Here is a 16699-nt window from a genome sequence, read left to right on the forward strand (position 1 = left end):
GAGTCTCTTAAACTTGAGGCTTCATTGAGAATCCATGAGTCAGTGAAATTTGAGTCTTCATCGAGTACCCATGAATCAATGATACAAGTGCCTTCATTGAGCACTTATAAGTCAGGGAAACTCTAACCTTCGTTGATTAGTTGTGATCCGGGCACATTCGAGTCTTCGTCAAGTGCCTGTGAGTCTGTAAAATTTGGGTCTTCATCTAGCACCCACGAGTCAGTGAAATTCGAGTCTTGGTGAAGTACCTTTGAGTCGGTGATATTCGAACCTTTGTCAAGTTCATGTGAGTCTGTGAAACTCATATCTTCGTTGAGCATGTGAGTCAGTGAAACTTGAGTCTTCATTGAGCATCTGTGAGTCAGTGAAACTCGAGCCTTTGCCGATTACTCATGAGTTGGTGACATTTGGGCCTTCATTGAGTCCCTGGGAGTCAGTGAAATTCAAGTCTTTGCTGATTACTCATGAGTCGGTGTAATTTGAGTCTTCATCGAGTCTTCTCCAAGTACCATGGGTCAATAAAATTGAGTCAATAAAATCATTCATTGAGCACCCATAAGTCAGTGAAACTCGAGTCTTTCTCAAGTACCTGTAAGTCGGGGAAACTCAAGTCTTCTTGATTACTTGAGTCGGTCAAATTTGAGTGTTTGAGTCTTAAGCACCCGTGAGTCTGTAAAATTTGAGTCTTCTTCCAGCACCCATGAGTTGGTGAAATTTGAGTCTTCATCAAGTACCCGTGAGTCAGTGAAACTTGAGTCTTCGTTGACTCCCCGGAAGTCAGTGAAATTCATGTATTCGTCGAGTCTTCCTTGAGTCTCCAGAAGTCAGTGAAATTTGAGTCTTCATTGAGCACCCATAAGTCACTGAAACTCGAGTCATCAAGTACCCTCGAGTCAGTGTAATTCAAGCCTTTGTCAAGTACCTGTGAGTCAGTGAAATTCGAGTCTTTGTTAACCACCCGTGAGTCAATAAAAGTCGAGTCTCAGTCGAGTACCCATGAATGGGCTTTTTTGAGCACCCATAAGTCGATGAAACTCAAGTTGAGTACTTGTGAATTTGTCAAATTCGAGTCTTTGTCATGTACCCTTGAGGCCCCACCCCTCCCTCCAGCACCAGAGGGGCCAGCCCCACTATTAGAGAAGCACTGAGTTAGAGTAAAAGTTGCACAATTAGCGACATGTTACCTGCTTTCCCTTTTCCAGGGAAAAAGCTACATCGGTATCAACAGTGACAAGTACCCTTGAGTCCCCATTATGCAATAAAACAGGCAGGTTTTGAACGAGTCGTTGATTAATCGCACATCTCTAGATGTGGAAAAATGATCTCACTTGAGCCAACTATCATTCCTTCCTTGCAAATACGTGTTTGGATGGATCAAATGGTTCATTTTCACCCTGCAAGCTTAAGCAAAGTAGCACTATAATGCACTACGGACTCAAGCAATTAAGTCAGTGTGTTCTGTTAACAAGTCACTCACTTCAAGTAAATAATTTGCTTTGAAGAAATGTTTGCTTGACAATAACAACAGAAGAATCTTCCCGCCGACTTCTTGTTCCAGAGAGAACAATAGCAAGAGACTGTGACTCTGCACCAATCATTGTATGAGATTGCTTCATTTCATCCTCCTTATGCTGCTAAAATGAACTCGTACAGAGCGACTACAAAATGACCACCGAGATTAATGACCATCTCTGTGACAGTCTCCATAAAAAATGAATGTTATTATCTCCATAAAGGTACTATTTACTGCAGGCATGGCTGTGCTGGTAGCTTTCGTTATATTGTTCCAGGTTTTGTGCTGGTCACCCTTATACATGCAAACAGCCAGCTCTAAATTATAATTGTTATGCTGGACGGGAGCAATTACCTGACAAATTCATGCACGTCCAAAGGCTACACTGATTGATGGCGGCGGGATCGTAATCCAGATTTGTCGCACTCGTCATTCATTGATACATCGAGCCGCATAATAATCACTTTGACATTATTGCGCTGAGTAAAATGGAGTCACAGACACATGATGTTGGATGCAGGCTGCAGTAAACAGCCCATTTACGTCTTTGCACGTGTTTCCCCGTATCATCTGCACCAGTGTGAAAATTGGATAAAAGGTGTAACCCCCAAGCTCGTTGCCTCATTAAAAATGCATCAGTTGCAATTAAAATCTAACACTTCAGTCATACTCTGAGCAAAGGACCTACGGGGGACAACATGCATTAAGCCTATATAAGCCATTAGCGAGCACCCGTCGTGCTACGCGTTGACGAGCGTGCAGCTTTCTTCTCGGTCACACAATCCCACGTTGACATTAGTTGTACATCAAATACTAACTGAGCGAGGAGGGGACGGGTTTGGGGCGACTGGAATGCAGAGGAGGTTTAATGAGAAAACGTTGTTTCGTCGTGCAAATACACAAAACGCTGTTGTCAGTAAAGAGAAACTCTAAATGAAGTACGTACTGTATACAGTGGATCCCTGCACGTTTGCCGCCCACCATCAACATCTGCACATTCCTCAAAAAATATGCAACTTTTTCAAATCCACCTCAAGTCAGTAATAATGTATACAAAAATGTAAAAGCAGTTGAAAATGTGAAGAATGTACATTTTGCACCGTTGGATCTTAAGGAGGTTCTAAATAGGGCTCCAAAATGCAAAAAGAAGAAATGGGAGTGAAACAAAAAAAAAAAAAAAATTATTGCAAAGAAGCATTCAATAGAGGAATTACTTTATATTAGGGCTGAACGTCTTGAATATTTTAGTAATCGAGTATGCTACTGAAAATAATTAAAAATAATTTGATTAATCGAGTAATCTAAAAAAACATATTTCTGTTTGGTTAAAGAGCAATTATAAATACACAAGAGAAAAAACATTTTTAACTATGTAATGAACAACCAAGTGGTTACATTTTTTAGATAATAAAACAATTTATTTCTTACAGTACATTTACAATGTGCACAGGAACAAAGTGTATTTTCGAGCGATGGCCCAATCCGATCTCCAGGATCGGGATCGACTGCCGATCCACTGTGTTTTGAAGATTGGATAATATTGGCTTCCGCCACGGGATCGGGCCGATCCAGTTGCCGTGTAACGTTCGTAACTCTGAGCCACACTCCAACACGGCAGGTGCGGTAATGCGCCTCAAAGCCGGTTGCCACGGGACCCGTGCCATCCGCAAGAAGAAAACACAACACCAGCATGCAGACATGTCCACGGTACAAGTTAGATTCACGTTGGACGTTGGATATTCAACTTCGTAGCTACAGCGGCAGGTCCCCCTCACTGTGCCCGGACGGCTGTGTCATGGTGTCGTGCGGCTCTACACGCTGGTAGTTTACACTAGGGACCGTCAATAAAATACTATTGCGTTAAAGAGAGTCTAGGGCCCTACGATTTCCCCATTAACAGAATCGCGGACGGAATGGCAGAATTACAATATGCAAACATGGCGAAACGGTGGAAAAAATCATTGGAAATTCCACTCTTACAGCGCGTGAATGAAAACCAGCGCGGTTTAGCAGAGCGTGCTAATGGAGCTGTGTGTGCGTGTGTGTGTGTGCACGACTCAGGCTGCATAAGTATATATTCACCGTGTTGTGTTTTACTGCTTTAATGTAAGGACCATTTTACAATGCCCACGGACGACATGCAGGTTCTGATGCACGTTTATTCTTGCACCCAACTCGTATTAACCGTCAATTGCAATTCTCAACACACAACACACAGCAGTCCCGGTGTAGTGAGGAGGAACTACCGCTGTAGCTACGGAGCCGAATGTCCAACGTCCAACGTGAAGCTAACTACACCGAGGACATGTCTGCATGCTGGTGCTGCGATTTCTTCTTCTTGCGGGTGGCAACCAGCGCATTACCGCCCCTACCGTGTTGGAGTGTTGCGTTACGAACGTGACGCGGCAACCGGATCGGCCCGATCTCGTGGCGGAAGCTGATATTATCCGATCTTCAAAACAAACAGCGGATCGGCAGCCGATTCCCAATCCTGAAGATGTTGACATCCCTCGTTGAAACAAATGTTAGTCATTTCATTAAAACACAAAAGGCATGAAAACCGTCACGATCCGTGAGTTCGCCCGCGTGACAGTTCATTTATTTTCCCTTTTGATGCCTTAGTTCCTGTTGGTACACTCTTATTTTGGTAGTTTTTCCTGCTTTGCCCTGTTTTGTATCCGCCTGCTTTGCCTTTCTATTCATTCGCACCTGCCACTAATTTGTGTTAATTACTAAATATAACCGGGTCTCATTTGTTGCATCCTGGGGTCGCCACCACAACGCCAAAGCCAAGACATGACAGAAAATCTTTTTTTTTTGGCTTAAACAATGACAAACTTTGACACAAAACTACTGAACCCAACTGAACAAACTTTCTGTATCGTTGCTCCCCCGGTGAGTAGCTACACATTTTACAGATTAAATGGGATTATACATCTGTGAGGCATATTGATGGGAGAAGGGGAGGGTTGTGGAGCTCAATCTAATCTCATAATCATGAAACACTCAGTTTTATTGCAAATGTTGATTCGAAATTGGAGAAGAACATGAATGTCAAGCCAGCAGGGGGTTTTGGAGGGGGAGGAACGAGCCGTGTGCGAAAAATAGACATTGTTACGGCCATCTCAGTGACTTTTTTTTTTGGCCATTTGGTGGTGGTCCAGGATGGTAACGTACTGCATCACCAAACCCTTAAACATCTAATAGTTTTCTGGAAGATTTTACAGCACTTTTAATCCCAATTTCCAACTTCTTTCAGCATATAATGCAGGTGTGACGCTAAACTGACCTTCAGTCCCTCGCATGTGAGCGTTGGATAGGGCTGATTGGCGGCTGTAATCAAGTCAAACATCTGCACTTTTACAAGCAGTGTGAATGTGTTTGCTTCCACTCAGCTCACTGTGGGCTGCTTGTGCAAAGAAATGAGGGCGGCAGGGAGGAAATCTCCATCCTTGTCAATTTGCTTCGGTTTGATGGACGCATTTTTGTGGCTGCAGGCTCCGCTGGTCTAAATGCATATTGTTCACATACCAAAAAAAAAGTCCATCGTTTAAGCTTCGTTGATGCTATTGAGAGCATATTGTTTTGTTTGCTCTATCGGGCTGGAAATGTGTGCATCAGTAATTTGCATTCTTGTTACTGCTTTGCTATACGCCATTGTTGGTGGCGTTGGAAAGCAGCACGAGGCACATGGAGTCACGCAGCATCGCTCGACGCATGCACGCTCACTTGATGACAAAAGTCACCTCTAAGCCTGACAAGTACAACTCGGCCGACGATGCACATAAAAAAGATGCATGCGCATACACACAATCGGCACAAGGACGAGGATATGGAAGACAGTAAATCCCCGCTTTTTGACAAAGGCGAGCAATCCGGCCATAAAAATGCACACGTTTGACACCTGGCAGGCCAGATGTTGATTTTCTGCCACAATTTCTGATCAACATTTGCAATAAAAGTGACTACTGTAATCATTAATATTGAATGAATGTTGAAATATCCTAGAAATGTGATGATGGCTGAGGATCGAACAAGCAACCACCAGATCTACCACCTGAGCCATTTCACATTGTAGAATATGTAGAATGTTATAGCGGGGAAAATTATTTTTCACTAGTAGGGTGTACCACGTTGGAAGGTAAAAATGTAGACTGGATGTTTGAATAAGGATCGAACCAGCAACAATTAAGGTAGATGACTGCTCAACCACCCGATCCATGCCATCCGGTAGAATACGTAGAATGTTATATCATCGGAAAAGATTTTTCACCAGTAGGAGGCATTTCATTTGTCAATTCGCTTTTAGAGACTAAAAACGGCGGAAATTGAAATGTTGGAAAGTAAAAATGAAGATTGAATTTTTAAAAAAGGATCAAACCAGCAACCATCAGGTTGGAAGACGACCGCTCTAATAGTAGCTATTTAACTTGTCCATTTCTTTTTAGCAGACTAGAAAGCGCGAAATTTGAAATGTTGGAAAGTAAAAATGAAGACTTAATGTTGGAATTAGGATGGAATCAGCAACCATTTGGTTAGGAGACAACTGCTCTACCACCTGAGCCATGTCAACTTGTAGAAAACGTAGAATAGGCCTGTCACGATAAATTTTGCTAGCCGATAATTGTGCTATAAATTATTGACGATAAGCGATAATTTTGACCTTTTTTTAAAGACCATATCATCATTAAGTTGATCATTCAATGATCACTGTGTCATGTCACATTTGAGCCACTAGATGGTACTCAAGTGTAGTGTATCTGTGTGAGGCACAAGATGCTTACCATAGCACTCAGGAAGCGTCACCACTTTACATACCCTGGGGTATCGCGAGCTCGCGCCGCACAGTACCATACATTCACTTCGTGGATCAAACGCCCCCGCCGGGACGAATGCCCCACAGCGCATCCACACTGGAACTGTGGCATTCGGCTTAGAAACTTTTGTGCTGTCATTCATATTAGCATTTGCTTGCTAACTGCTAGCTAGCACTCAGTGTATTCAATCACTAGGTAGCTAGCCCCCGCCTCCATGTACTGTGACAAAGATGTGCTGAATAGCTGACAGGAGGCTCACTCTTTCCCTTCATTTGATGATACAACCAATGTGCTCAGACAAGCAGAGTGAACCCTCGTCATCCAGCCTGTGTGCTACAGCGAGACGAGGAAATGGAACAGCCACACGTACATGTCCTACACATCAATTTATCAAGGCGTCAAAATTATCAAACTCGTTTTTTGTTTTTTTTATCGTTCGGTTAATCGTTTTATCGATTATCGTGACAGGCCTAACATACAATGTTATACCTGTATATATCATGGAAAATGTGAAATGACTTTTCACCAGTAGGGGGCACCATTTAATATCTCCATTTGCTTTTACCAGACTAAAAATGCCGGAATCTGAAATGTTGGAAAGTGGTTCCCTTATTACCACAATTTTCTAAAATCATTGAAAAGCTATTCAACAACAGGTTGACCAAATTTATGAATAAGAATGAAATTACTTGCGGACAGCCATTATGGATACAGAGCTAACATTTCAACTTCCATGGCACCAATTGAAATTACCGAGGAAATGTGCTGCTGCGACAGAAAAGGAAGAGAAGGTGGTCCACGCGTCTTTTGAACAGGAGTGCTGCAATCGCAGCTCGTCATTCTTCCCACCACAGGGATTTGTACCGCGGCAGGGGAATGTGCTTAACAAAGGCATGCTGAGCACGGCAAAAGAAAATAAAAAAACAAACAACTTGACTTAAAACATAACTTGTTTCAGTGTTTCTTTATGCTTAAACTACTGTGCATCAGGGTAGGCGGCCTCATGCAGCAGCTGAGAGGATCTCCTGCCCGTCTGACATTCCCCCCCCCCCCCCGAGTGTCTCCATCGCGTAGTTAGAAAAATTTGGAGGTGCGCGGAGCTGTAATTTTCGGCATGAAAAGGGCCGCTCGAGGGGGTGCGATAATGACATCATTTGTCTGCACGGACCTCACGGATGCCGAAAGTATAAAACAGGCTTTACTGGGGTGTTGGAAATCTTTGACGAGCTAGTTCGATGTTAATGCTAGCACTGCTAATGCTATTTGCAGCCGTTCTCGACTTCAGACACGGTCGTTATATTGAAAGCCCGTAAAGTAGCAGCTTATAACCCAAATTTTAGGTCGCATGTCGAAGCAAAAATCAGCGGAGAGACGCCTCGCACCTAGTAAGATGGGACGCTCGTATGCCAAGGTACCACTGAATATGACAATAAAAACAATACCTCCACTGCTCCGGTATCTGACAGGCTACCTGATCCGTGATAACTCACAGCGACATAAGATACAAGTAACTTTGGTCTTGTTGCAAGAGCCATCTGCCAGGGCTTTGAAGGTAAATTCACCAATCAAAATAACCTTTTCTTTCTCCATTTCTGCTCAATATTTGTTCCCGCTTGTGGCTTCAGTTAACCGTGCATCCTCAAACAACGGTGTGAGCCGAGGGTCAAACAGAAAGTGCGCACGTTGATTGTGCGTAAAAAAAAAAAAGTGCTGTTAAAGGAACCTTTTGTAATGCGTCATACAGCCCTAATATTATACACACACACATATATGTGTGTGTGTGTGTGTGTGTGTGTGTGTGTATACTGTATATATACGGTAAACATTTTTAAGTGTTACAGGTGTTATGATGGTCTGTCTCGCTTCTATTGTTAATGCCCTTTTTTCTTGGCATTTTTGCAGCAACAAAAAAAGCTCCAGTACAATGCTGTTCAATTGATGTTCACGAGGGCATATTACCACAGTTTCGAACACTGTTTTTATGCAGACAAAGGATGTAGTAAGCGATCCAGAACGTGGAACACCTGTTGGAATGAGTTGCACCAACTGCCAGGGCTTGATCAACCTCCATTTCTGCAGAACAGCTCGAAATTGTTGACCTATTTCGTATAATTCTGAAATACACATTCTTTTTCAGTTTTGGGTAAACTTACCTTTTGTTTTTTTACCTCTGGCAATTCACCACTTGCCTTTGTACCATTTCAAACTATTCATTGGACTTGAACGACTTGAATTTCAATAAATAACTGGAAAAATATGAATATATATACAGTATACATATATATATATATTATACCAAAAATGTCCATGATCCACCAGCATTAAAGGCTTTGGAAAGCAGCACGAGGCCCATGCAGTCACGCAGCATCCCTACTCGACACATGCACGCTCACCTGATGATAAAAGTCACCTCTCAGCCTGACAAGTACGACTAAGCCGACGACGCGCACAAAAAAAAAATGCACAGTAGGTACAGGGACGCATATACACAGAATAATGCATGAATATAGCGAGGACAGAGACAGCTTTGTAAGTCAAACATGGAGAGTGAGAGGAAGAGGACAGCTTTGCCCTGCAACACAGGCAGAAATGCACAAATATACGCATTTGCGACTGTGCGGCAAATATGTATGCCGTTAAAAGTGAGCGAAAGTTTTTGGGGGGGAGGAATTGGAGCAAAACTGGAGAAGCACCGAGAGCTCATGTTTTAAGATGAGGCCATAAATGGTCATTAACATTGTCTAAAAGTCCTGGAGCATCCCTGAACACCCTCCAACTTAACGGAGCCTTGCCTGCTTGATGAGCTTCAATGCGCAACCCAGCCTGCCCGCTCCTGGGCTTTAGGTAATGGTGCAGTCATTGTAAAGACAACATGAAATATTCAGGGAGCGCCAACAGCGTGGATGTGCATAGTAGGCAGATACAGGCATCTTATCCTCTTTTTGTGTGCATACACATCTCATTTGTGTGTGCACACATATGGATGTCAAGGCTCTATGTGTGTGTGTGTGTGTGTGTGTGTGTGTGTGTGTGGGCGGGTATGGTACCCTTGGTTTGAGTCGAAGGACCTGCGCAGGAGCATCTAATTGAAAGGGATTTGAGGGATATGGCAGGAGTCAGCAGGTTACCACACGCGGAGATCGGACTCTGGTGGGCTGTTAAAAACAGCGGGGGGGCTGAGAACCTTCAATGTGTTTACTTGCGCTCGTGTGCATACGGTACACAGCCGTCTGTGGGCGCGCACGGCTATTCTCGTTATCGTGATCACGCACGCAGAGAAGGCGCCGGCGAGAGGGCCCCCCCCGCCCCTCCATTTTTACAACGACAACCTTCATATTGAAAGGAAAACATGACAAGATGTTGTAACTAACTCCTGCTACAACATGTACAACACACAGCATACGACAGGTGATACATGCGTCCCTTACATAGGCAAATACACAACCTGTAGTGCATGTACAGTATTCTGTATATTAGGGGTGCACTTCAGGCCGATATCAGGGAATTATGACGTCTGATAACATTATAAATAGCTCAACATGATTATAGTTTTTACAATGATGGGCATTACAGTTATTGTCATTGTGATCACTATCATAGTTCATCATTTCATTACTACTATTATGTGTGACTGTTTCAATGCAGTATTGTCATTGTGATCACTATCATAGTTCATCATTTCATGACTACTATTATGTGTGACTGTTTCAATGCAGTATTATCATTGTGATCACTATCATAGTTCATCATTTCATTACTACTATTATGTGTGACTGTTTCAATGCCGTATTGTCATTGTGATCACTATCATAGTTCATCATTTCATTACTACTATTATGTGTGACTGTTTCAATGCAGTATTGTCATTGTGATCACGATCATAGTTCATCATTTCATGACTACTATTATGTGTGACTGTTTCAATGCAGTATTGTCATTGTGGTTGTTGATATTATTTTGTCCTTTCCATCAGGGTCTTTATAGTCGTCACAGACATTTATTTGTTGACGTAGTTCTGTGTGTTTCTGTTGTTCTGTTGTTGTTGTCACAATTGTTGTTGTTGCTGTTGTCCTTGTCTCTTTCTTTTTTGTCCCCCTCTTATCCCCGCACGCCCCTCTCTGTTTTCTTTTCTCTTCTTCTCTATCCCCTCCTGCTCCGGTCCAGCCGCTCCAAATTTGCATAACAACAAAACATCAAAGTCAAATAAATTCTGTATAACAGAAAGTGTATCTCATACTTTTCCCTGGCAGAGTAAATCTGTTGAGCACGTGAGGGCATTTCGATCTACAATACTACAGCATCTGCCCTAATGGCTGGACAGGACAAAAAAAAAAAAACAGGGTTGGGACACCGAGCACACAAAAAACTTCAGCGCAGAACATGTCCTGAAAAACAGAACAGGATGTTTGGTCATCCAATCATTTTGTGCACATGGTTTTGCTTTAGGTTCATGGGAAGAGAGCTGACAGGCTAATGCGATAACCAATAGCCAATAGTCTAAAAAAAAAAAAACTCCAATGAGGTGAGATTACCCGTACTGTGCAGGTGAGCAAATCGAGCACTCCTTTTTTCCTCTTGCTTGTGACGTTAACGGCCTGTCGTAACTTCCCCTGAGCTCACTTGTAAACAAACCAAATGCTCTGCAATGAGCATGAAAAAAAAAACATGGAGCACACAAAAAACCTTAACAGCCACCCGAAACGGCAGCGCAAAAGGTTTGCCAGAGACCTCCGTGGCGTCACACCGGCTTCTCAGAGCGTGTGCCCACATACAGTGCACCTTGCTGGGCCACGCCAGGTGGATCACTCCTGCTCTATACTCTGGTTCTCCTGATAGTAGTGATGTGGTAATAGTAATGTCATGATATTTGATTAGGACTAATGAACAGGTACTCTTGGCCAAATCCTAATTTATTCCAGTCCTTCTTACCTTCAGGTTTCCACAAACTACACTTGGAAAAAAAAAAGTAGACCATAAGTAGAAAGTTATTGGTGTGAGTTTGGTAAAAAAAGATATTTTGCATCTCTGATTTATTTGCTTATCTTCATTTACATTCTAAATGTAAAACTACAATCCTCCACTCTTGATCACAGCAGCTTTCTTTCATTTCTTTCAAGAATGAAACGTCTGAGCACATGTCTATGACTACTTGTATTTATTAAAGCTTCATATTGCCACAGCAGGGGTGTCCAAAGGCGCTATTCTCCCCAGGTCTGGTTACAAAAATGTCCCAATGTCACACAACAGTGATACAATATGCTGTTATTTCACTGTGATTACAAAATGTATTTTCATATTTTATTTTGCCTTAAAAATATTTTTCCAAAAACTGCCAAGCAGCTAAGAAATATGATACATTATGTTTTTTTTAATTGTAATTTACCAGTTGTAATTTCAGTCATGTTGATTAAAAAATATTTTAAACTCATATTAATGAAAAAAAAAGTATTTTTTATGTTTTATTTTGCCCAACAATATTTTTTCAAAAAACTGCCGAGCAGCTAAGAAATATAATACAGTATTATTTTTTAAATTGAATCTACTAGTTTGATTTTTAAAAGATTTTTTTTTCCCCTAAAATATTTTTCCAAAAATATTTTTCACTTGATTATTGATTAAAAAAGGATTTTTTTAAATGTTTTATTTTGCTTTAAAAAAATATTTTTTTCCAAAAACTGTTGAGCAGCTAAGAAATATCACATATTATGTTTTTTTTATTGTAATCTACCAGTTGTTATTTCACTCATATTAATTTGAAATTAAAAAAATTCTTATGTTTTATTTTGCCTTCAAATATACAGTGTGTCACTCATACTGATGAAAAAATGATTTTTTTGAATGTTTTGTTTTGCCTTAAAAATATTTTTCCAAAAAACTGTCGAGCAGCTACGAAATATGATACCGTATTTTTTTTTAAATTGAGATCTACCACTTGTTATTTGACTCATTTTGATTTAAAAATAAGTATTTTCTAATGTTTTTTTTGCCTTAAAATATGTTTCAAAAAATATTTTTTACTGATATTGATTTTAAAAAAGTATTATGTTTTATTTTGCCTTAAAAAATATATACAGTGGTCCCTTGCTATAACGCAATTCACTTTACGCGGCCACGCTATTTTTTTATTGATTTTTTTTGTGTGTGCAATTTTTTACAGTGTTTTTTTTTGTTTTTTTTTACAGCGCATGAACGCATTGTGTTCTGCGTCCTGATTCGCTAAGGGAGAACCCGCATTGTCCCGATTAGCCAAGGGACTGTAGGCCATCACCCAGTCTCCTCCATGCCATGTGTGCTGTACAGTACGCATGCGTTCAGCTTCCTGAATATACATAATTGTTTGATCGCTAGCAGTGTGGCTCTTTAGTGCTGTATGTTTGCAAGTTTTCTCCCCGACAAAACTCCCAATGTCGACTAAACGCTCTGCACCACAAAGGCACCTGCCCTTGCACCCAAAAGGCGGAGGAAGATGCGAACCACTGCACAAAAAGTTGGAATTCTGGACATGCTGAAGGAAGGTAGAACTTACGCAGCTGTAGAGCGACATTACGGAATAAATGAATCTTCGGTTCTTACCATAAAAAAGGACGAAAATAACAAAGACGACAGCAGCAATACATTTTAAAGAGGATGCAAAAAGGGCTTAACTGTCTGCACAAGACCACGGAGAGGCCACCTCTGCGGACACCGCTGTATCCATCCATCCATCCATCCATTTTCTATGCCGCCTATCCTTGTGGGAGTATGCTGGAGCCTATCCCAGCTGACTTTAGGCGAGAGGCAGGGTACACCTTGGACTGGTTGCCAGCCAATCGCAGGGCACAAATAGACAGAGACAGAGTTGCTGATTGAAACCCACGCACGAGGAGAACATGCAAACTCCACACAACGAGATTCAACGGAGATTCAAACCCAGGTCTTCCCGATCTCCTGACTGTGTGGCCAACATGCTAACCACTAGGCTACCGTGCGGCCAGGGGGCAGAGGTATCGCAGAGGTATACATGAACAAGTTTTACGCCATCATGGAGGAAGGGGGATATAAGCCTGAACAAGTTTTTAATATGGATGAGACAGGCTTACTTTGGAAACACTTCACCAGCGTATGGACCAAGACGTGATCCGCGCTTTCTAGGCCCTCTGTATGCGCAACATATATATTTTCTCATGTCTGAGAAAGGTCTATAAAGTGTGTGGTGAGGGGTTTTACAGCCTTAAAACATTTATAATAAACAAAAAACATATCCTGTAAATGAAGAAACATATACTATAAACGAAAAAAACATATAATAAACAAAAAAACATATCCTGTCAACGAAAAAACATGCACTGTAAACAAAAAAAACATATAATAAATGAAAAAACATATCCTGTAACTAACAAATATATAATGAATGAAAAAACATATATAAAAAACAAAACAAAAAAATCAACTGCTATTTCACAGATTTCACTTAACGCTGGTATTTTTTGGAACGTAACCCCGGCGTTAAACGAGGGAACACTGTATTATTATTTATTGCTAACCATTTTCAAGCTATTAACTTTTGAAATGGTAATGTCAAAACTGAAGACAACTCTGCGGCCTAAAGAGTTAATGTTAAGATATCATCTCGTCTCGTTCTCGTGGACCCAATCTCGTGCATCGTCTCGTCTCGGGAATTGGGTGTCTCATGACACTGCTAACTAAGACTAAGACAAAAAATAAAATGGCTGCCAAAAACAACACTGATCACCAGAACAACAACCCGATCGTGACCACCCCACCAGAGACATAAATAGGGGGATTCCACACCTCAACTTTTAGAACTAAACAAGCCTTTTGGACGACTACTGAATCACCTGCAACAAACAAGAAGGGTCCATTTGCCTCTATTCGACCTGGATGACTGAGAATCTACACAAGCAAATGTACAAAACGATCCAAACACCTCATCCACGCACGGATACAGAGAGTCGGCAGCAAATGAAGACAAAAGCGCAGCCAGCATCTCTCTCCTCTGCCTCGGGCACTTGGAGGAATATTGAACTTTACATGAACGTAAACCCCTGTGACCTTTTCTCTATCCTCGCTGTCAGGTTTATCTTTCCACATGCCCATGCTGAACAGCTCTGTCCATCCAGCATGTGAGGAAATGAAAGCACGAGAACATGGCTTTCATCAGCAGAAACGGCCCCCGTAGGTTAATGATGCAACATCACAAGAAGCGATTCTAGCAACAAAACTCATGTCATGTCCTTACATCTTCCCATCCTTTCCCAGGTGTCCAGGAAATGACGTCCAGGAAGGGATTGGCCAGGTAGCCGTCGCTGTCGAAGGAGAAATCTCGGCCGCCGAGTGTGATGTTGCTGAAGTACCTGTGTGACAGAGAGAGGTGCTAAGATTAGAACAGCAAACAGTGACTGCCAGACTTGACGTGACCATCAGCAAATCACACAATCATACAAATGATCTGCTCAGTGAAACGACTAATAAACCCTTTTGTGTGGCAATCCTCCTGAACGGTCTTTGAAATTGTGTTGGCGTGAAGTCGCCAGCTTGTGGTTACAGACAGTGAACAGCAGATAGCGGTGTGAAGGACAATGGAAGCCAGAGTAAAAGCATCATCCAGTACTGGCTGATAAGCTTGGATCCTTTTTTCCTTGGCGGCATGACTTGATATGCCGGCGTCCGGTGGTAGAGTTAAGCCCAGCTTTTGTTTTCCTTGGCGACATGACGTGATTTGCCGGCGTCCAGTGGTGGAGTTAAGCCTGGCTCCTTTTTTCCTTGGCGGCATGACGTGATGTGACGGCTGCTGGTGGAGTTAAGCTTGGCTCCTTTTTTCCTTGGACTTATGATGTGTAATGCATTGGCAACATGTCAATGGTGAGTGACCTTTCAGCCGGCTTCTTGGGTTGCAGCATCTCTGCACTGTCCACGCCGGCGGCCAGTGGTGGACTTCACTTGGCTCCTTTTTTCCTTGGCGGCATGACGTGATGTGACGGCTGCTGGTGGAGTTAAGCTTGGCTCCTTTTTTCCTTGGACTTATGATGTGTAATGCATTGGCGACATGTCAATGGTGAGTGACCTTTCAGCTGGATTCTTGGGTTGCAGCATCTCTGCACTGTTCACTGTCCGTGATGTGAATTTTCGAGGCGTCAATTGTGAGTGACGTTTCAGCGGGCTTCTTGGGTATCAGCACCTCTGCACTGTCCACGCCGGCAGCCACTGGTGGAATTAACTTGACATCTTTTTTTTGGCGTCATGACGTGTTGTGAATAAGGTGGCACTTCATACTGACATTTCATCAGCTTTTTGTTTTTTTAAATGAATGTTTGGAATGCTGTTGGAATACTTAGAATGCAGTCAGAGTGCAGTTAGAATATCTTTCAAATGCTGTTTGATATTTTTCCACTTTGACTCCACCTCAAAAGTTTTTAGCATGTTCAAAAGCACAAGGATGAGCCCTGATATTTGGAATGGTTGTTTTCAATGTTTTTTTTTTCTCTTCATCAATGTCTTCCTCGGAAAGTGAATGTTTGTTTCCAAGTGAGCTCAGAGGAAGTTGCGACAGGGCGTTAACTTCACAGGCAGGAGAAAAAAGGAGCACTTGATTTACTCACCTGAACAGTGCGGGTAATTGTCGCCTCATTTGAATTTTTTTTTAAATTATTGGTTATCAGCGCTATTTTTAATGTTATCAGATTTATCTGCATGATATCATAATTCCCTCATTTCGCCCTGATAATTATTAGTCTGATAATTATTCTGCACCCCTATTAAAAACATAATAGACAGAAATGTCATGCATTTTAAACGTCTGATACCACCCACTAACATTTTCGTCCAGGCTTGTCTTGTCACACACAACTCGTCACGATTTAGTCATCAAAGAGCCATGTTGAGCTCGTCACCATCTCGTTTTCGTCAGGAAAAAAAGGCTCGTCGACCAAATAATTTCGTCACTGTTGACGAAAACCACACTGATGCGCACCAGGCTTTATATAATCGTGTTCACATTTCAGCAAACGCACCAGAGTTCATTTCAGCTGCACCAAATGAAGTCAGTGTGAATGCACCCTCAAAAGGAAGCCACAAATTCATTGCCAGACTTGTGCTTGAGATGTATTTACAGATATCACCGCAAATAAGCTGATAAATGAACATATTTGCCTCGTAGCTATCCATCCTAGGCAACATTTGCAGTATCTATAAACAGGGAAAATGATTGGCATTAAAAATGAACGGAGGCGATAAGCAGGAGCCCTTGGGCTACCTGTCAGAAGGGGCCACTGTCTGTTTGCACAGGCTATGAGGAATACATTCAAGTGGCTTCATGAATAAACACGAGACATGCTCCGCTTGCTCCAGATGCCGGGGTGCTTTCACCAAG

The 16699-nt window shown here is 42.0% G+C and overlaps 1 protein-coding gene across 2 annotated transcripts in view; it reads right to left on the bottom strand.

The window, feature by feature from the left end:
* The window catches only part of LOC129185705 (glutamate receptor ionotropic, NMDA 2D), a 174952-nt gene that overhangs the window by 65841 nt on the left and 92412 nt on the right, over nucleotides 1-16699 (bottom strand). For both annotated transcript variants that reach the window (XM_054783085.1, XM_054783084.1), the window contains exon 6: nucleotides 14570-14684. In XM_054783085.1, the coding sequence (XP_054639060.1) occupies nucleotides 14570-14684 (115 nt within the window). The remainder of the gene's footprint in view (nucleotides 1-14569; nucleotides 14685-16699) is intronic.

The sequence above is a fragment of the Dunckerocampus dactyliophorus genome, chromosome 7 (assembly GCF_027744805.1).
Source record: "Dunckerocampus dactyliophorus isolate RoL2022-P2 chromosome 7, RoL_Ddac_1.1, whole genome shotgun sequence".
Taxonomy (NCBI): Eukaryota; Metazoa; Chordata; class Actinopteri; order Syngnathiformes; family Syngnathidae; genus Dunckerocampus; species Dunckerocampus dactyliophorus.